Here is a 23,371-nt window from a genome sequence, read left to right on the forward strand (position 1 = left end):
ATATTTATCCACATGACAGTTACACATATAAATATCACCTCATTTTAACATCAAGGACCAAATAGGCCATACATTATGGAGTTTTTTGTATTGTTTGCAATGTATGCTGCAGATTATACTTTGAAGAAATTATTTTTGAACTCAGCAATAGTGTTTCGGGGAAAAAACGTTAAGTATGAGCAGACAGGAATTCAACTAAATGATAGATGTGAATCTAACAATGGTATTTAGAGAAATGATAGGGGAGAAGTTTAATGACTACATTTCAGAGAGGACAATTGATTATGAAAAGCCTTTGGTACTCATTGTGTAAAATTTAATTTAGAGAGAAGGCTAAGGGCACAAACCAGAGAAAAGAGATCAGATTTAAAAACAAGATATTAATTAGGTACTGAGAAATTGGTTCAGACAATGAAGAGGGCTCTCTTACTTACAAAAGAATGACAAGGAGACTGGTATTGTTTTCATGAAGGAAATGAACCAAGGTCTTTACACATGGAAGTGTATAGAAAATGAGCTAGCTAGTCACCTTTGTCACTGAGCAATGTAGGATTCATTCTCAGTGAAATTCTTGGAGAATGATGTTTTTCTGACACATGTGGCAGTAGTATATTTTCTTTAGTTGTCTGCCTCCACACTCATTTCTTTCTACTCCCACTCTCACTTTATGCTAGACCAAATTCATTAGTTCACCTACCCTGTCACGTTCTTTTCTTTCCAGGCACTGGTGCATACTCTTTCTATTCTTGGGTAATTATCCTGGGTGACCCTGCACTCAGAATCCCACTGTCATTTGCTTTCCTAATGTCCACTCATTCTTCAAGCTTCTATTTCAGTATTATTCCTCCCAAGAAGCCTGTCCTGACAACCTCCCTCCAGGACTACTGTCTTCAATCTGTGTTCCCTTAGCATGCTATATTTCACCCAGATTCTCACTGACCACATTGACCGGTGTGTGGCTTTTTCTGTGTCTGTACTTCATTCAAACTGCATGTTCTATGATGGCAGGACCATGGTGATCTTTTTCCAACACTTTTATATTCTCATATCCCAGGATCTGCTGTGTAATGGAGGCTTATTAAATATGTATTAAATGAATGAATAAATGAAGAAAAACACACATAAGTTAATGTGCAAATAAAGAATGAGTCTGGCCATTGGTTTTAGTTGTCCTGAATGAATAATTATAGAATGTTGTTCTAACAATGTGGTTCCAACTATGAACACTGGAATCACTTCAGAGGCCCTTTTCAAAATGCAGATTCTCAGGCCAGTAACTTGGACTCGGTAGGGGCTCCTCTGTGAAGTCTGTGCCATTTATCGAGCTTCCCAGGTGGTTCTTAGGTGCAACAAAGTTCGAATATATCTCTGGCCAGTCCCCCGGAGAGGAGAGAAGAGTCAGATGAGATTAATATGCAGGAAGTTTATATGCAGGTTAACATCTGTAGAAGAGTGAAGGAAGTGGGACTGAGCAAATAGTCACAATAAATGCTTCAATGGCTCCTTGCAGACTAGTTCCCCAAATATGGGAATGGGTAGAGAGGCTCTAACCCCACTCACAGACCTTGAATTGGGTGTGTGCTGCTACTGGAAAGGAGGCTTACCTTGTTGGAGCCCATTCTCTTCAGCAGCAGAGGGAAGGCAGCTGTGGGAATAAAGCTTTGGTCTTGAAGGGGGTGGATCTGGGCTATGCTTTGAAGCATCTATTACAGAACTCAGTTGTCCTGTGAATGGGATGGAGGCTGAAAGACTTCCGAAAATTGGAAAGAGAGAGAGAGGTAGAGAGGGAAGCTGGAAGGAAGGAAGAGTGGAAGAAAGGATATTTCAAGTGGTAAAATAAGACTTTACCTTTGATCTTTGCATTTGTATAATAATTTTGGTCTAAAAGAATTACAAACCTTATTAAAAAACTGCGTGCAAGTATTGTCAGCATAGTGAAGGATTAAACAAAACTGATAGAGTGAGGGAATGGTATGTCCTAAATAAGTATGATTCTCTTAAAATCAAGAAGGAACTCTGAGAGGAGGGGCAGTTACTAGCCAGCATGATTCTCATTTATGCATCCCAAGAGGAGTGCCAAAGATGAAACACAGAAACTTTGTATTTATTGCTTAAAAATGTTTTGTACCTAAAAATGATATAATTTTATTTATACTTACTAGACACGGACTCTGAATGAGTATAAGGTAGAAAATAGATTATCTCACTTATCTTGTAGTTTCTTAACATAGTTATTTTATTTCCTAGATGCTTGAAATGTGCAGATGCCCCGTGTCAGAAGAGCTGTCCAACTAATCTTGATATTAAATCATTCATCACAAGTATTGCAAACAAGGTAAATTCAGATTTAACTCTGCAAATGAAAATAATAACAGTATTTGATCTTGTTCTCTATTATCTGTGGGTACAACATACAGCTTGTCTTAGCAAATCCAGTTAAAGCATTAAATATGACTTCTGTAGGCATTTAAAAATGTGGCACATTTATTAACTAAGCACTTCCAAGTTGTGATTTATCATGAAAATCCAGGTTCATTGTTTTTTGTTTTGAAAATTAGTTTGTGTTAAAATGAATGATATTTAAAATTCAAGACACTGAAAAGATTGATTTTAGTTTACGCTTGCTAAATACTAATAGACAGGAACTGTCATTGATCACCAAAACACATTTGTGATTTGTGAAATATCGATGAAAGTGTGCTTTGATAGTAAGTCTAGCGCGTAGATATATCAAGGTAATAGACTTTTTTTTTAACTAAAATTCAGTTAATTTGTTTAAGACTTGAAATAATTCATAATGACTCATAGAGTTATAGCAAAAAAAATACACAACAAAAATTAGAATAAAAGGCTTATATGGGCATGAGTAGAACAAAAGGAATTTTGATCTTTAATTTTTTAAAAAATCAATGTAAGTCTAAGCCCAGTTTTCATTCACTAAGTGAATGGTTGATTGATTGAATAATTAATAGTACCTATTGTTTTTGTGAAGAGAGCATTGAGAGCTCTTGCCCAAGTGTCTAATCCTTTAAGGATGAGCAAAGGTTGAACAAAGTCTCCCATAAAGATACAGAGAATCATTTCACAATATTTAACACTAATTTTCTAAAATGCTGTAAAGATACCTTAACTCCTTGTTCTTCAACAACCAGGTATCTTTTTACATATAAAGATTATTTCTTAATATTTCAAGTACTTAAAATAGATAATTTAGGAGAAAAATGATAAATACTTTTATATCAATTTAGGGTTTTGAAAGAATTTAAAAATTATTCCTGTATGGTCAGATTTAAATCTGCATTGTCAGATTTATTAGGATTTGAAGTCTGGTTTGAATTTTTAGATAAACCACTTATTGTGAAACTGGGGATAATTACCTCCTTACTTTCACTTATGAAGGAAAGGTACAATCTATCTTACAGAGTTGTAGTATAAACTGAATAATATTTTTATATGAAAATGTCTAATATAGTGATTACTCAACAATTTTTATGTGGAATTATTAGTTTCCCTATTCATTCAATATGGTAAATACTATAGAAGTGATTGCTGTTTTTGAAATAAATTGCTATTTATAAAATCAAAATTTTTAATAAAGATCTCATCAGAAAAGGAGCATCCAAAGTTTGAAGTCTAAAGTATTTTCGCTAAAAATATATCTAAGTTAACACTCTTCATATCAAGCATGAGGAAATATGAGAATTATGATGGACTATCTTAGAAGATCCATGCTACCCCAATTTTTTTGTAGATATTTCAGAATCAGTAGTTATTTTATGAGTACACACTTCATTTATTCAAGGTCTACACAAGTGTATAGAAAAAAATACAAAAAGGATTCTTAGAGAAGTTTACAAAATGTCTAAGCAAGATCACAGTCATCTCTATTTTTGGAAATCCACTTTCTGTTTCATTAATTTGTTCATATTCTTTACCTGATGGAACATTGTGCTTAGCTACCTATTTAAAAGATTTTTATATGAATATGAGATATTTGAAGATGATTAATTGAGAAGATAATATGTTGTCAAACCTCAAAAAAAAAAACTCTCGTAATTTTTTGTTGAAGGATCACTGTAGCAATCATAAAAGGTCAAAGATTGTTGTTCTTTAAAGCCTGCAGCTTTTTAGATATTTACCAGCTACGTACAATGTAGGCTGTCCCACATTGCTTTGCCAGTGGACCTCAACGCAGGAGGGGGTTCTTTCCAGGTTGAGAGGGTAATTGAATCCCCAGACTCAATGAGCCTTGCGCCTCTTTGAGAAAAGGATGTCACTTGTTTTGTATTGTGTTAGGCTTCTGTGATTCAGTGGAGTTTAGGCCAATACTTCCATTCTTTATTTTCTTACAAACTGGATTACAGCTCTAGTTTTGAAAGGTACACTCAATTCTATTGTCCCCCCTCAGTCAGTTTTTCTCTGTTTGGTTTGTGCAGGCTGTTGTTTGCAATTGTATCTCTCAATTGGAAGTACACGTTTCAGATTCACCAAACTGTGAATACTGGGTTATATTTCTTAATAGGTTTTCTTTTAAAAAACACTACTTTATATGAGAATGCATGAGATCAGTCTATAAATATAGTGAAATAAATGGCTGTTTTAAACAGTGTTTCTTGATTTCATGATCCTGTATTTAAAACAATAGAGATATGTTCTCCTTAAAACTTTTACATTAAAGTGTAAGCCATCGATTTTTCCATGATTTTGCATGTGTTTATAAAATCTGTGTACTCAGATTAGTGTGGCTTTTGTGTATAGATAAATAAATGTATAATATATGTTACAGAAAAGCTGACTAAATTACACGATGTAAAAGAAGTTTTTTCTTTGTGATAGATCCTTATTAAAAATAACTGGAAGTTAAAGAAACAACAAAATCGAAGTAGCAGAAATTATTGATAATAATGTTTGCATTTATAAGAAAGTTACATTGATATGTGTGTGTGTTTGTATGTGTGTATGCATGTATGTGTGTGTGTATATATATATGGTTGAGAGGGATATATATTGTATATATATTGTACACACACACGCACACACACACATATTACAGCTGTTACAAAGCAGAAAAGCAGAAATGTAACCAATAGATTTGGTGCTTTCTGCTTTCCAGTTTGCCTTTCAGTTTCAATGGCTGAATGGTTTACACTCTTAACAAACAAAATATTGATCATTTCCAGAATAACTTTCTAAAGCTTTGCTCAAATTCTGACTTCCTTGCTCAGTAACTGTAGTTGCTCCCCAATGCCTAGAAACTAATGTCCAAATACATAATCTATTATGTAAGTTGATTGGGGTTTCTCCCACTATTATATTAAAGAAGTAAGTGGAAGAAAAAATGTTAGAAAGTCCATAATTTATAACCCAGTAATTTTTTAAAATGTGAAGATTTAGATATATGCAACAAAAAGTAGTGATAAGATTTCAGGTTTCTCTTGGTACACGAGGTCAGTTCCTTCATCTTTATTGTTGGATAACAAGTATTTACCCCTCTATCCATTTAAAGAGTATTGACTTGTCTATCTGCCATAAGATGGTGCTCAAGAGAACAAAGCTTTAAAACAAAACAAAACAAAACCAAACCTCTATCTCCTTTAACCAGCATGTCTCCAAAGTTATAGAATTACAGTTAGGAGAAATATTTTAGAAAATGTCCATAATAGACAAATATATAGAAACAGAAAGTAGATAAGTGATTTCCTGGGATTCGGTTTGGAGAGTTGGGCAAAAATATGTGAGGAGTATTTATAAAAGTGGGTAATGACTACTAGTGGTGATGGAGTATCTTTTTTGAGTGATTCAAAAATCCGTGTTCTAAATTAATTGGTGTATATATGCTATGTGGATTATATCTTAATAAAGCTCTACACACACACACACACACACACACACACACACGCACGCACACACCCACCTCTATCTCTGTTATATTCCTAGAGGGTACACAAGCCATAATCCTGCAGAGTTGCTGAGTTGGGTTGCCATGTGATTTAAATAAGTAATTCTGAACTCATGTGCCAGTTTTCATTACAGATGACCTGCCAGTTTTGGCGTATGTATTATGCGTTGGTTTGTGTCATGTAGAATATCAATGTGAGTGGGTTTTGTGTCATAGAATAAGGTTTAATTCTAATTACCTCTTTCCGTGTTACAAGATGTTCTGTGGATATTAATTCTCTCTTTTAAAATTTGATGAGAGTATTATAATTGCTTTATTTAGTCAATATTGGATTAGCTTTATTCATATTTTTGTCAGTTTTTTCAGTGTTGCAATTTCCATGTGGAAGCAGTTCTACTTGCAATAAATAAAATTTTATTCAGAAAGGGTTTTTTTTGTTGTTGTTGCCAGACTATCTTAATTTTTGTTTCTGAACTATTTTTATTTCCATTTTTTTTACTTTTGAAAAGTTTTTTCACTAATTGTAGAATTCAGGGTTGACAATGATTATTGTTATTATTTTTCCACCTCATAGAACTCACCATTTTGGGGCCTTTTATCATACAATGCTACTATTGAAAAATGAATGGAAGTCTAATTATTGTTCATTTGAGGTTAATATGCCTTTGGGGTGCTGTTTTAAAGATCTTTTAGTTTTTGATGTTCAACAATTTTACCATGATTTATCTAAGTCCATATTTCTTTTTATTTGTCCTACTTATTTTTCTTTGGAATTATTAAAAGTGGATTGATTTCTTTCATCATGTTGGGAAATATCTCACTGTCTCTCTTTCTTTATGAAGCTCTTATTAGATACATGTTAAATCTTTTTGCTTTGTTCTCAATGACTCTTACGTTTCATAAATTTGTCTTTATATTTACAGTGTGGGGGTTTCATTATAGATAATTTCCTTCAATTCTATTTTGAAGTTTACTAATAATTTCTACACCAGTTTCAAATATGCTGTTAAAATGGTCCATTTTTGAGCTACAATCACATCTTTCATTTCGAAGAGTTTTTTGTGCTTTTTTTCCTAATCTGCCAGCTTTTTATTAATCTTTTCAAGACTTTTATTATTATTTTTATTTATTTATTTGTTTATTTATTTATTTAAGACACAGTCTCGCTCTGTCGCCCAGGCTGAAGTACAGTGGCGCGATCTCCGCTCACTGCAAGCTCCGCCTCCCGGGTTCACGCCATTCTCCTGCCTCAGCCTGCAGAGTAGCTGGGACTACAAGCACGCGCCACCATGCCCGGCTAATTTTTTTTTTGTATTTTTATTAGAGACAGGGTTTCACCGTGTTAGCTAGGATGCTTTCCAACTCCTGACCTCGTGTTCTGCCCGTCTTGGCCTCCCAAAGTGCTGGGATTACCGGCATGAGCCACCGCACCTGGCCGCCTTTTATTTCTTAAAACTTAAAATATTCGTTTTCATATTCTGTCAATTTTACTATTAAAAGTCTCTGCTAGTCTGATGATACTGTCTGTGCTATCCGTTGCCTCCACTGAGTGCTTTGTGTTCCCTTGTACGTTCATTGAATTTTTATTATTTTTTTACTCTGCTCATTTGTGTTGATGCCTTATTGGAGGAAATTCTCTGAGAACCATGAAGCATGCATGTTTCTTTACAAGGGATTTATATTTGCTTCCCTCAGGCAGTGGCTTTACCGCCAGTCCTCTGGGACCACCTTAAACTAAATTCCTCACTTAAATTTTTTTTCGAGTCACCAAGATTGTGTGAATCAGACCAAAAATACAAATATAAATTTAATTTGCTAAGGACATTATTTTCCCTCTTTTTCTTGTGTACCAAGTTTAAGACTGAAAAGTTTCTGTGCAATTCCAGGTGCGACCTAGGTAGGATTAATTTTAATTTATCTTTCTGGCGATGTGGACTTACACAATCCTAGCTTTATGATTGAGTCTTATGTTAGACTCAGACTTTAGGTGGGCCTTGAACTTTTTTTTCTAAAACTTATATCCTCAGAGACCCTTAAAACAGAAGCCTTTGTTTACATGGTTTGGCAAATGCCTTTAAGATGATTCCCACTGATTTCTCTGGTCTACTTACTGCCTTGTTATTTTCAGTCCTTGGACATGCCTGTTCATGACTTAAAAGCTATTTTCCTATAATTTTATTTTCTAATTAGAAGAGTCATAGCAGATTAACTAGTTTTCAATATGCCCTGGAAAAGTGCAGTAGATATTTAAGAATGAGTAGATAGTCTAAACTGATAAAAAAAAACCCAGAGATTTTGTAGGAAAATATAGGAGTAGTAATTGGGGAGATATATGGAAGAAAGAAACTTTAAAAAATGAGAACAAAAAAGATTTATTATATCAGATACTGATACTATAAAGCTATGGTAATCAAAACGATGTAGTAGTGGTGCAGGAATATACATTTCTCAAACAGATGAGAGTCTATAAGTAGAACCAAGTAAATATGAGTATGTAATATATAAGAAGGAGGACATTTCAATTCAGTGGAAAATTAATTCTTCAATAAGTAGATCTGGAATAATTTTGACTTTACTTTTAGAATCTTTCATAGGTTATCTCCTAGAATACTTTTCAGGTGGACTAACCTTCTACGTATTAAAAGTACATATTTAAGGATAATTTTAATTACAAGCAGCTATAAAATATAAGAGAGGAAATTTTAATATCTGCATTTTAAAATATATTTTAAAATAAAAACTAACCACACTTGAAACCGAGTGAAAAATTATTTGCCATACATGTTTCAGTCCAAGTGTTAACATCTTTGTTAATCAAAGAGCTCCTGAAAATTTATATGAGAAGGATAACTCAGTGCAGGCATAGGCAAAAATTTTACTATTATAGAAGTCATATAAGTGACTATTAATCATATTAAAATTAGCCTACTTGCATATTAGTGAGTCAGATGTAAATGAAAAGATGAGATACCAGTTTTCTCTCATCAAATTGTTGAAGTTGAAAAGTAAACCCCTATGTTACTCAGCAGGAAGGAAAGAACTTTGATATGATGAGTATATATTTGAGAATTAAAAATATATGTACTCTTTCACCAGCATGCTTTATTAATTTGTTCTACCTAGAGAAATAAAGTAATTACAATGTAAAGGGACACATATACAAGTATATTATTTAAAGCAATTACAGCATTGTTTGAAGTAATAAAAAACTGGTGAAGACTTTAGTATCAGCTCAATCTATTAGGCTATATTTATATTATGGAAGGTTAAGAAGCAATTCTTAACATTGCATTTTATATTTATTGGTCTAAAAGGATATTTGTAGTAAGTGAAAGAGGACAACTTGCATAGTAATGTGAATAGTATGACACTACTTTTAGAAAAAAATTTAATCTGTATATAAACAAAAAAGGGGAGGATGTAATTTAACTTTAGTTTCTTCATTTGATTGAGGTTAGTGTAGGTGAAGTTAGGTTTCTAACATTTTCCTTATAAATCTCTTAATTACTTTGCTTCTTATAATGAACATATGTTTTATAATAAAAACAATATATTAAAATTCAGTAGTAAAATTAAATAAAATAAAGCTGAGAGGTTTCACAATAGCACATGACAGACCCTATTCTAAGTTTTCATTGTGGTATAAGGAGTGAGAGAAATATCAAGATTTTCCCCCCAAATTGCTAAAATAGTTCCAAATATGTTTTTTGAATAATTACTGTAGTATACTAATGCCACCTTTATTGCCTATTTGATTCCATATTTATTTAGATCTATTTTCAAGTCTTCTTTGTCCTCCCTATCTATATGTAACAGGACCAAGCTGTTTTAATTTCTATGCTGTGTAGTATATTTTGTTATTAACTAAAAGCATCTCCTTGACATTACAGTTATTTTCAAAGTATCCTAGCTTTTTTCTGCGTGTAAAACTAGCTTTGTAAACTGAAAGAGTTCTACAGAATAAATATTGAGCACCATGTTCAGACTATAATAAAATATTAATTTCTAATTATTAATGTAAATGTATGCCCACCTTGACTCATTCATTTATTACTAATGTTACTGTAGTTAATGTAACTATTAACTAAATTTTCCAGAATCCAGACTTTAATTTTAATAAATAACTTCCTAGTCTTGAATCTGGCAAATTGTGGAATACTGAATTTACTAGAGTTAAAGACAAAGGACTGGGGTATTATTGTTAAAATATCACATCTTAATTAATGTATGGTGTGAAAAGGATAGATGGATATAACATTATGTTTTGAGTCATTAATGCTTATATAAAATGTATCTTGCTTCTGTTTTGATATATATATAACTTCACAAGGTTACATTTTTACTTTTTTTTTTTTTTTTTTTTTTTTTTTTTTGAGATGGAGTCTCACTCTGTCACCAGACTGGAGTGCAGTGGCGCAATCTCGGCTCACTGCAACCTCCTCCTCCTGGGTTCAAGCCATTCTACTGCCTCAGCCTCCCGAGTAGCTGAGACTACAGGCGTGTGCCACCACGCCTGGCTAATTTTTTGTATTTTAGTAGAGACGAGGTTTCACCATGTTAGCTAGGATGGTCTCCATCTCCTGACCCCATGATCCACCTGCCTCAGCCTCCCAAAGTGCTGAGATTACAGCTCCCAGCTCATTTTTACTTTTAATCACAGCTGATACAATATGTAATGGTCACTGTTTTTATTCACTTTTGCTTTAATAGAGGAAGTTCAGATTTGAAAAGCCTGTAGCTCAAAGCAAATGTTAGTCAATTATAAGTTATAAAATGTAAACTACTGTAAGTCCAAGAGTCATGTTAGTATAAATGAGAAAGGATTTTTATTATACATCTTAAGCCAATTTTATGTGAAACAAGTAACATCATATTGTTTGTGGTTGTGTGCAGTATAGACAAATTTAAACATATGCTTTTGTAAATATTTGATAAAATTTAAATTATTTTTAAAAAACACTGATGATATAAAAACTAAATAAATATATATAAATTAAATTGGAATCACAACTATTTTCTTTTACAATATTAAGACAAGGAAAATCTGTATAAGAAACACATAGGATACTAGTTTGGGTATTTTTTAATATTAATAAGCAAAAGTCAATGTAACAGAATACAGACCAAAAGAAAATGTAATTGAACTAGGCATCTCATTGTATAGAAAAGAAATTTGAAACCCAGCAAAGCTAATGACACAGCTGCTTGATAGTATAATTGAATTTTCTAGATTTCTTGTTCAGTGTGCCTTTGTATTACACTATACTATCGATATTAACAAAGTATGCAGATTATGAAATATTATTAAAATATAAAAGGCTGGAACATTTGCTATCAGGACCAAATTTTATAAGTGCTATTAACGTCTTGAATGTTGAGTAAAATGTATAATGTAATAGACTTCATGTTAAAGAAATTTGGGTTTAGTTTTTTTGAAAGCTACTTTGAAAAATTAAAATTTTTAAAGTAAATTATTAGAATCGATACTAATTATATTTTGAAGCTATTAATGGCTTTAAATTATGTACTTAGAATGGAGGCTTTTTTGAAAAACCTTTTTATGTCCACTGTAGAATATAATAACACACTGTACTATGCATCACAACAGTCTGTCAATTAAGGAATTGCTCATATTCTTGTCAATAAAGAGCAAACTCTCGCAAAATAGTCTGACTTTTTTTGTATAGAACCAATGGTGTGATATTACAGTCTAGATTTAATGGCACAAATAATCATGTGTCTTTTGGCATGGCATAAATAATCATTAAAGAAAAAGTTTTCAGCATTTTATATGTAAGTTATATATGTTTGAATATATATATATTTCACATTAATATGAGAGTCTTTGATTAATAATCTTCACCTTTCAATAATTTCTCAAACTTAAAGATTCTCATTTGCTTGCAAGCTGTGTAATATTCATAAATGAAATTGTAGAATTCTTTCAATGCCCAATGCTTTTTTTTTCAACTCTGATGATGACTAGCTTTGACATCTTTGTTTTTGTATTTGTATTAGTGTTTCGATGTAGAAGAGTATCCTATCTCTTTGAAGCAAATTATACAAACTCTACTACACACTGAATAAAATAGTTTTTCATCTTTTTCTTTCTCTCTTCAAATTTAATAACTTACTGGAAATGAAAAACTTAAGCCTCTAAATTTCTTATAAAATTTATTGCATTTATAATTATTTTCCCTGGATAAAGTGGGGCTTTTATAATTTTAGAACATATATTCATGTTATTTAATTTTAATTGATAATTCAAAAACTATAAAGCAGTTTCTTATTTTTGCCTTTTATAGAGATGTTCATTTTCAATATTAAAAGATAAGTAGGCCAGGCGCAGAGACTAACATGCGTAATCCCCTCACTTTGGGAGGCCGAGGCAGCTGGATTACTTGTAGTCAGGAGTTCAAGACCAGCCTGGCCAACATGGAAAAATCCTGTCTCTACTAAAAAAATACAAAAATTAGCCGGGCGTGATGGTGCATGCCTATAGTCCCAGCTACTCGTGAGGCTGAGGCAGCAGAATTGCTTAAACCTGGGAGGTGGAGGTTGCAGTGAGCCAAGATCTTGCCACTGCACTCCAGCCTGGGTGACAGAGCCAGACTCTGTCTAAAAAGAAGACGATAAGTAGTAATCAGTAGTTCAGCTTCTAGTATTATACATGTAGTTGACTACATGCTTACAGCCAAAAGGGGTTGATTAGACATGATCTCTGACCTTAATAAAACAAAAAATAAGACACGTCATAAAAATATAAGACTACGGCAAATATATATTAACAAACACAATCATCAAAAGGCTATTGTACAAAATGCTTTCTGGCATTATGCTTCCAATTGGAAAAAAGCTGAAGTATTGATAAAAGTCTTTAAAAAAAATGTTATCTGAAAAGAATGGGTTTTGATACAGATGAAAGTTTTATTTCATTTAGCTAGAACAATATAGAGGCAACAATATTGATTCTTCATTCATATCTAGTGCTTACCAAAAGCACTCTCACATATTTGATGAATAATGAATTGAATACATGGGCACACATAGACTAAGTTATTTTGACTAACTCATGGGGAAGATTGTAAGTTCTCAAGTTCATTAAATAGAGCAGGGAGGATAGGATGCAGAAAATAGGAGTAGTAGAAGTGACTTAAAATTTATATAGGTTCTATATAAAAAATTATACCACCATTTATATGCCCCCATGTCATTGATTTTTTTATGGTTTGGTAGATTGGTGATTTTCTGTGCATACATTTTGCTTCTTTCTTTCTGTATTTCTTATTCTACTTCCTGACATGGAATATTTATTTAATATTTATTTAGTAAATATTAAAAACTTAAACTCACAGTATTAACATTTAACAAAATCTTTTTAGGGACAAAAAACCTAAAGGGGTAGAGTGGGAACCTAAGTTCTCTGAATCTGCTGTATAGTACATAATGGAATAGGCATCTTATCCATGCAAAGTTAAAAAATACATAATATAAATATGCCTGACGAAGAAAGAATTTTGATCTTCATGTCTCAAGTGATGAAACCAAGGCTGAGAGATATGACATTTCCCCAGTCATATTGCTTGCGCATAGTATAAGCAGAATTCAAATTCAGTTGATAACTTCAAAGCTCATGTACGTGTGTGTGTGTGTGTGCGCGTGCTTGTATGTGCCTGTGTTTTTGTTCCAGCTAAATGTCTCAGGATCAATAAAAACTTTATCTTCTATGAGAATGATTATTAATTTCCTTACATGTATAGGCTTAAATGAGGCTTACTGAACTAAATGTATAGTTCTAAAAACGAATCATATTGTATAAAACTAATCTAAAATGTGGTATATCTAAGATATGAAAAGAGAATTTTTCAGAATAAAACTAGTCAAACCTATTCTTCTATCTCCATTTTTTTTTTCTACGAGAGTATGAGTACGATGAGGGCAGGAATTTTCATATGTTCTGTTCACAATATATCTACATTCTTCTTTGCCAAATATCTGAGGACCCACAGGTTGTTCATTGAGGGATGGTGACAGCTTGACAGAAAGAGTGTTCTCTGTACATGTACTTTCTGTGTGTGGTGCTAGAGACATTTTCTATTCAATTAATGTACATCAGTACATTCACCATTACAGCTTGAGCCAGAAATAAAAGTAATGTTAATTCACCCTTCTCACACATGCAAACTTCTTGAAGTTTAGCCCAAGTATTTTTTTAAATGCAGCAGATTGGAGTTTATCTTGGAAGGGTGCTTCCATCTGTGAAAACTGTCATTGGAAGAAGGAAGAACACTTTAAAATAAATCCACCAGCTGTATTGATAATCTTGTAGTGATATGAAGACTTGAATATGATAGGACTATTTGTTAAATTAGTTATACCATATGACAGGGTAGCGGCTTGTGAGTTTTCCATTTCTTGATAATGACTTTGGAAATCATTAAATTGTGGAGGAATGACACTAATGCAGTTTCATGCTGTAATTTTAAAATAAAAAGCAAAGTATAGAAGTTAAATTATTTTAAAATTAACTCACCTAAATGGCACATGTTGTGCCTATGGACATGCTTTAAATACCCCAAGGACTAATAGAAAATTCAGCACCTGCAAATTGTGGGTAAATTAGTGGGCCAAAGAACATTCAATGCCTAATGTGTTGATTTGAGAACAACAAACATTTCAAATATTATTTTTGTCTTTGGATTTTTGTTAGAAGAAGGATTGAAAGTTCTAATGTTTTGTACTAAAATATCTGTATGCACAAAAAAATCAGATATGTATTTTGTATCCCTCCTGACATAGCCCTGTACATTTTTTCCACACATGATGGAACACTGAAATGCTTGTGACTGATTGAATAACATGAACCAGTTGAAGTAGTGTGTATTTTCTAGAAGGAGACTGCTGGGGTGTCTATAAAGTACCCTTCTAAATTTAAATTTTCTAGCCTTTACTTTTAAAAAGAATGAAGAGCTCACAGAATAGAAATCAAACCTCTTATGTAGATGGAGGACTCAAGAAATCTTCCCACTTGCTATGAGAGAAAAAATTGATACTGATCTTGACATTCTCTGTGGGAAGAATTGAGGAGGTGTTCCCCTCCTAATAGGTTTCTGAGTGTCTTTGGCTCTGAGTACTAAGATCCCTAAACAATGGAGTTATCTACCATTTCTTCAAAGTTATTTGTAATAGATAGATTGCAAAGGTGACTTCTGAATCATTGCTTAATATTGGTTCAACCCATTTTCAAAATCATGCTTCTTTATTCTATGAAACATGCCTCTTTCTAGGCATCATTGTGTAACCTCTCTCAGGCTCCCTACCTTTCCCCTTCCTTTCTGAGAATTTCCACATCATCTATTCAATATTTTTATTAGTTAGTTTCTTAATACTGGAACCCTTCTATTAAAAAGCTTTAATTAAATACTAATCCCTCAGCTTGCCAGTCAGAATCCTCCATAATTTGGTTCATGCATATTTTTCAAATGTATCTTCTAATAATCTTTCCCAAGTGAATGAATTACCTCAGCCAAATTGCCAAGTCATTACACCAAACCCTATTGTGAACTTTCTTGAATATTTACTCCTATCAATCAAGAATGATGTGGCTATGATTCTCTCTTATCTTAGACAAGTCACAACCAGAGTCATTTTGACTGTTACCCATTTAAAGCTATTGCTGGACACCTTAACCTGACATGACTTCTTACTCTGATGCTAAAGCATCTTGATATCAGGAAGCATATACTTGTTTTTTCAAAAAAATAAACATACACATAATGCTTTATATTTAGAAGACATTCAATAAATCCTTACTAACTTAAAACAATTTTTTAACCTCCTACAAATTTTATTTTGGTGAAAGGGTTACACTTACAGTCATGAGAGTGTTAAGAATTATTAGACAATTTCATGGCAGTAGTAGATCAGGCACTCGTAGTTTGACAGCTATAGAAAAATCATGAGCCAGAGGTATAACTTTAAATGTTTTATTTGTTGCAATTTTTCAAACATGTGTCTCTTTTTCTTCTTGTGATATCATTTTATGTGCAATCTTGAAGCCAATTTTGGGCCTATGAAACAATCAAAATTATTGTGGAAAGATACTTAAGTATTTAATTGGATTATGTTTTTTTTCTGTGCTTCTTTACCCCAAGTATCCTTAAAAGTGGTCTACCAATTGCAGATCACATTTTTTTGCATGATACTGTTTTTATATTACAAGGACACTTCTAATTATACAATGGGAATGTAGAGTCATGGAGTCAGTCAACAAATATTTGTTAATGAATCACGTCAAGTGTTTCTGTGATGTCATGTAAGAGGAGGAAAGAATACTGACAGTGACTTTGAGATTATTTCTTTTTTTTTTTTCAGGTACATTTGTTTATTTATTTACTTATATATAACTTTTATACAGTAACATGCAAAATATTAAGAGTGTAGCTCAATGAATTTTTAATAACAGCTTTATTGAGATCTAATTCACCAATCATAAAATTCACAGTTTTAAAGTTTCAGTAGTTTTTGGTATATTCACAGTTGTGCAATCTTTATCACAGACAACCCAAATGTTCATCAACTGAAGAATGGATAAACAAAAGTGGTATATCCATACAATGGAATATTACTGAGCAGTAAAAAGAAATGAAGTACTTATGCATGCCACAACATAGGTGAACCTTGAAAACATTATACTAAGTAAAAGAAGCCAGAAACGAAAGGTCATATATGATTCTACTTATATGAAATATCCAACATCCACAGAGGCAGAGGCAAATCCATAAGACAGTAAGTAGACTAATGGGTGCAGGGGTGAGGAGCAGGGAAGAACAGGAAGTGACTGTTAATGGGTACAGGATTTATTCTGGGGGTGATGAAGATATTCTGCATTAGACTTTGAGATTATTTCTAACAGTGATGACCTGCTCAGTTGCTTTTACTAAGTGAAGAGATCAGTGGGCTTCAGCAGGAACTAAGTATGTTTGCTTAGGAATAGACTGATTAATTCTGAGTTAGTAATTGCTCATTTTCATTATTATTAAGTAAAATTATCCAAAACCATAAAGTAAGGTCAAGGAGATGACTGTATCTTTTTATTATCATACTAAAGTATTGTTTAAATACAAGGGAACAACTAAGTACTATTTAGTTTTCTAGGAGAAAGAACCATTGGCTCACTTCTCTATTTATTCTTAAAAATTCAACCTATGAATGTACATGTTAACTAGTAGCTTTGTGTCAAGTAGAGATGCAATTTCTATTCAGAAGAAAAATGACTCCAAAAGTTATGTTTTATTGCCCTACAGGTCATTGCCCGGTTTTGTGTATAATCTAGCTATTTTATGCAATTATTCCTTTATTAAATTGAGTATATAATTCCCACTCCTTTAAATGCATGCTTTAAAACATAACAGCTTTTATGAGATATATTCACTTCCCATATATTTGTTCATGTAAGTGAAGTTGACAATTCCCTGATGTCTAGTACATTTGCAGTTTCAACCATCACCACAGTCAATTTGAGAACAATTTTATCACCCCTAAAAAAAACCTCCATACTTATTAGCAGTTATTGTCCATTCCCTCTCAGACCCCCCAGATCTATGATTTACTTTTAGTTCATTTTTTTGTTTGGTGTGAGATAGGGTCAAACTTCATTCTTTTGCATGTGGATATTCAGATATTCCAGCACCATTCATTGAAATGAATATTCTTTCCAATTGAATTGTCTTAGAAACCTTTTCAAAAATTAATTGAACATAAATGTGAAGGCTTTTGTCTGGACTCATATTTATATCACATTGATCTTCATGTTTATCCTCATGTCAGTACCATACTATCTTGGTTATGTTAGCTTTGCAGTAATTTTTGAAATCAGGAAGTGTTAGTCCTCTAGCTTCATTCTTATTTTTCATTTTAGCTATTCTGGATCCTTTGGATTTTCCTATGAATTTTAGGATCAGCTTGTCAATTTTTGCAAAATCAGCTGGGATTGTAGTAGAGATTGTATTGAAATTTTAGATGAATTTGGATAGTATCACCATCCCAATAATTAGTCTTTTGGCCCATGATCATGGGATGTATGTTCATTTATTTAGGTATTATTTAGTTCCTTTCAACAATTTTCTATAGATTTCAGAGTATAAATTTGAACTTTTTACAGTTTTTAATACATATAGTTCTGAATAATTTGTTTGTTGCTATTGTAAATGGAATTACTGTCTTGATTTTATTTTTCGTTTGTTCATTACTAACATATTGAAATACAATTAATTTGCATTTTAATCTTCTATCCTGTAAGTTTGCTGTACTTTTATTACTTCTCATAGTATTTTAGTGGATTAGTTAGGGTTTGTATATACAAGATCATTTTACATGGAAATAGAAATAATTTTTCCCTTTCCAATCTGGATAACTTTCTCTCTCTCTCTCTCAATCAATCTCTCTCTCTTTCCCTCCCTTCCTCCCTCTCTCCCTCTCTCTCTCTTCTTCTCTATCTCTATCCCTCCCTACTCTGTCACTTCCTCCTTCCTTTTATGCCTGATTATCTAGCAAAAATTTCAAGTGCTATGGTGAATAGAAGTTGTAAAAGTTAGTGTGATGGCTGATTTTATGTGTCCGATTGATTGAACCTTTGTGTGCCCAAGTATTTGGTTAAATTTTATCCTAGATGTTTCTGTGAGAGTGTTTTTGAATTAGATTGGCATTTAAATCAGTAAGGTTAGTAAAGCAGATAGCCCTCTCAAGTGTAGGTGAGCCTCATCTAATCAGTTAAAGGACTGAATAAAACAAAAGGCTAGCTCTACCCTGAAAAATACATAATTCTTCCTGTCTGACTACCTTTGAAATGAAACATTGGCTTTCTCCCCTACTCTTGGACCAGAACTAAAACTAAAACTTAACTGGTTCTCAGGCCTTCCAACTGAGACTTGAACTAAAACATTGGCTCTTCTGTGTCTCCAGCTGGCAGACTCAAATTGCAGATCTTGGAAATTTGCAGGTTCCTAATTGTGTACCAGTTTCCTATAATAAATCTCATATATATATATATATACACACACACACGCACATATACACACATATATATGTATACACACAGACACACAGACACACACACACCCACATACATCCTATTCGTTCTGTGTCTCTGGAGAACTTTTGACTCCTTGACGAATGCAGTGAACATTCTTTTCTTGATATTGGAGGAAAGCATTCAGTTTTCACCATAAAGTGTGATGTTAACTGTGGGTTTTTGTAAAGGTCTTTTATTAAGGTGTTGAAGTTTCTTTCTATTTGTAGTTTGTTGAGAGCTTTTGTCATGAGGGATGTTGAATTTGTCAAGTGCCTTTTCTGCATCTTTTAATATGATTGTGTGATTTTTTTGTCTTTTATTCTACTGATATGGTATATTTTGATATAAACCAACCTTGCATTCCTGAGATAAATCCCTCTTGTATGTTCTAGAAGTATTTGTCAGAAATTAGCATAAATTGTTATTATATGTTTTATACAATTCACCAATTGAGCCATGGCAGCCTCAAATGCCCTTGACTCAGATTTTACTATCTTTATTCTGTATTTGTTAATGAGGTAAATATAATCTTTCACACATTTTTCTTCTCTGTGTGTAAGATATTTCTGTGTTGACTTTTGGATATTATACTTTGACAGCTTAATGATTTATAATTAACCTCTTTTAGAGGCACTACCGAAGACTCTGACAAACACAGTGGTAAATCTGATGCAATTTGGGGGAAGAAACAGATCCTAATCTCTTGATTAAAAGAAATAGACTTTTAACTTATTAAGCTTTTCATTGAACTGATGGAAAGACCACAACTAAAAGAACGATGTAACAAAAACTACTTAATATAAAGTGTAATGAATCTAATGGACTAGCTGTATGTCCTCCAGGTTATATTGAAAAGAACTTTTGTGTGTGTGTGTGTATGCATGTGTGTGTGTGTGTTTACATCAAGATATGGACCATAGCTGAATAATATCACTGTAACTAGATTCTGTAATCTACTGAGCCGTGAACAGTATGCTTTAGTATGAATCCTGCCTCTGCCACTTATCTGCTTTATGATCCTTTGCTAATTATTTACTCTTAATATTTCAGTTTTATTGCTTGTTAATTTAATTTCATACCACATTCTTACTATATATTCAGAAAATATATGTAGAAGAACCATTCTTATATGGCAGACATAACTGTTCATTGCTGAAGGGACACTGAACAAGACAAATACTGTTAAACCACCATGAATGCTGTGAAAGCTGTGCATTAGCTTTTATTTTAAAATGTTCATTTACTTCTAAAATATCAGTTTGATTCTTTTTAAACAGATTCCAGTATTCTGGTGCTATTATTAATTGTTTCTTTTTTTTGTCTTTTCTTTTCCTGAATTTTCGTCAAGGTTATTTTTAAAAGTCTTTTTTTCTGACTTAAATTTCTGGATTACCTAGGAGTTTGCTTATTTTATTTATTGTTTTCTTATTATTATCAGGCATTTGGTCCTGTCTCTTCTTGCATCTAGGAATTTTTGATCGAGCAATGGACATCCTATATAGTGAGAGATGATAACAGTAAATAAAATAATTGGTGCTAAGAGTAAATAAAAGTCTTTTAAAGTGCTGGGGATATATTAAAGAGTCAATAAATAGTAAATGTCATTGTTACTTTTTGTTATCGTCAGTATTCTGTAATCACCAGGAATTTGTACTTATGTCTGAGGCTTTTCATGGAAGCAACGTCTGTGCTTTCAAAGACCTTCAAAATTATTATAAATAAAAGCCAAAGGAAAAATAAATGCAATATGTTTATATTGTTAAGTGCATTCTATCAGCTCTATTCTTAAAATGTATTTTAGAGCAGTTTTAGATTTATGGAAAAATTGTGACAGTAGTACAGTGAGTTTCCATATGCACTCATAATTACCCCTATTATTAACACCCTACATTAGTATGGTACATTTGTTGCAGTTAGTGAAATAATATTGATACAGATTATTAGCTAAAGTCCCTAGTTTATTCAGATTTTCTTAATTTTTACAATTTTTCTGTTTCAGGATATCATAAAAATCACCACAATATATTTATTTGTCATGTGTCCTTAGGCTTCTCTTGTCTGTTAAAATTTGCCAGACTTTTCTCGTTTTTGATGTACTTGATAGTTTTCAGGAGTACTGGTCAGATGCAATTCTGCCTTTTGATTAGAGGAAAACATTCTCCCAAATATTCAGCTTACTATTCATTCTTTTTAAGGAGATAATATGTTCCAAAAATAATGAAAGCTCTGGCTGCTTTTAATTTACTTAAATGGAGGATAACCTGAGTACAACCATTTTTTGTTGTTGTTTTAAAGTTTAGGTTTTGAGTTTGTTCAGACAATGCCATCTAATTTTCATTTGTTAAAAAGTGAAATGAATAATTTTTGACAAGATATAGTTTGATGACTTGTAAATGAAAACTATTTACAGAACATTTATTATATTTTAAAATTCAGTTTTCCAAAATTGATTATTCATTTATCAACATACTGTGCATTGAATATTCCTATGTGTCAAATACTCTGCTAAGTTTTAATTGGTGGTTCCTGATAGTAGTATTGAAACCTATGCATCTTATACACATCATTATCTTCAATCTGATTACCTAGTAGAAGAAATAATGTTTGTCATAATTTGGCTGTTTAAAGTATATTTTTAAGCAGTAAAATTTTATTTTGTATTAATTTTGCAGAACTATTATGGAGCTGCTAAGATGATATTTTCTGACAACCCACTTGGTCTGACTTGTGGAATGGTATGTCCAACCTCTGATCTTTGTGTAGGTGGATGCAATTTATATGCCACTGAAGAGGGACCCATTAATATTGGTGGATTGCAGCAATTTGCTACTGAGGTATGTATGATATACACATGACATCCCCCCACTACCATCACCATGCACAAATATCTTAAAATAACTTTAATCCTTGGTGCTCTGTTGATACCCAACATTTTTAGCGTGACACACAGCTCAAGTATGTTTTGTACAGCAAACTTTATTATTATTCAGCAGCTTAGCTACAAAAAGGAAGTGTGTAAAACCATATGTCAAATTAGTTGCAATCCCAACAGGCTATTAAAATACTTTGACTGAAATTATATAAATTAGATGATCCGAAAATAGAACTTATTCATTAACTTTATGTGGAAGTATGGCAAGGAGACCCTCTCATGAAAAGACTATCTTCCTTAACGGATTATTTTCCCTGAAACTCTCCTTAATCTTTAAAGCTTGAAATTCAGCATATTTCATTGTATTCTTTGAGTAATAAAGGGTAGAGAATTTTCAAAAACCCTGAAACTGAGTAATGTTATTTAACCACATTAATAATGTCATTAGATTTTGTGAACTTATAGATTGGAAGCAGGTCTTTTATTTGGGTAAAGAATGTATAATGAAATAAAATGAAAGCACTTTTTTTCTATTCACCCCATAGACTTTGATCCTGGCTTTCTCTTTAATGAATCATTTGTAAAGACTGATTCTCCGGACACTCTTGGGCTCTCTGACGTCTCCTATTTGGAGGCAACTAGCAGGTTAATTCCCATGTATCATTTAAATGATCAGCTTATATGAAGGGTAGAGTAAGACTTTATAATCTTTGGGGACTAGTTGGCTAGAAGGTCAAATTGAGTGCCTGTCAACACTAGATTTTTAGTTAATGACTTACTGATCTGGTTTTGTCAACGTAAACACAATGTGTTCTTTCATTTTAGGACCCTTCCCATAATATTCCTCAAGCTTAAGTCTCACTTTGCTTTTAGTAATAAATCAGGGTTATTCCCTTCCTGCTTTCTGACAGGTTAATTCTAAAGAAGAGCTCCTGGGAATAAGAAAATAGAAACAATTCGAGGTTGTGGATTGTTGCAATAAATTCTGGGATTTAATTTCTTTTCTTACCAAATTCAAAATTGCATTAGGCTTACCTGACCAGTACGAAGTATGATCTTTACTACCTGTGAAAATCCTTAGTTGATGGAGAAGATTCACTTGAATTCCTCCTCACCTTTCTTTGGGGACCCTTTGCCTCTTCATTAAACCAGGGCAAGCTTTCACAGATGCAGTAAGAGAAAGGTCACATACTATGTATATCAACTAACACAGCATTTTAAAACAAAATGAATTAAAATAATATCATTAGTAATTGATCTGGTCATGAGAGGTGTGTGTGTGTGTGGGTGTGTTTGTATGTGTGTGTGTGAGAGAGAGAGAGCATGAGAAAGAAAGAGAGAGAGAGATACATTATTCCTCTGGAAACTCTCACATGGTTTTAATTCTTTTTCTCTGGGAACACTATCCCTCTGGGAACTCTTACTTGGTTCTACCACTCATTCCCAGAGCAGAGTCTATGTAAGACAGAGACATGTGCCTTCAGAATAGAATTTATTAGAAACTCACTAAAATTTGAAAGTGGTCACA

General features: G+C 32.7%; 1 protein-coding gene across 4 annotated transcripts in view; it reads left to right on the forward strand.

Annotated features, from left to right (window-relative positions):
* DPYD (dihydropyrimidine dehydrogenase) overlaps positions 1 to 23,371 on the forward strand; it is an 844,474-nt gene that overhangs the window by 184,950 nt on the left and 636,153 nt on the right. For 2 of the 4 annotated variants that reach the window (XM_054437947.2, XM_063652706.1), the window contains exons 4-5: positions 2,248 to 2,335; positions 21,644 to 21,805. In XM_054437947.2, the coding sequence (XP_054293922.1) occupies positions 2,248 to 2,335; positions 21,644 to 21,805 (250 nt within the window). Of the gene's footprint in view, positions 1 to 2,247; positions 2,336 to 16,603; positions 16,688 to 21,643; positions 21,806 to 23,371 lie in introns of those variants that run through there. The other 2 variants (XM_054437968.2, XM_063652704.1) reach the window with 2 other exon arrangements.

Source organism: Pongo pygmaeus, chromosome 1 (assembly GCF_028885625.2).
Source record: "Pongo pygmaeus isolate AG05252 chromosome 1, NHGRI_mPonPyg2-v2.0_pri, whole genome shotgun sequence".
Taxonomy (NCBI): domain Eukaryota; kingdom Metazoa; phylum Chordata; class Mammalia; order Primates; family Hominidae; genus Pongo; species Pongo pygmaeus.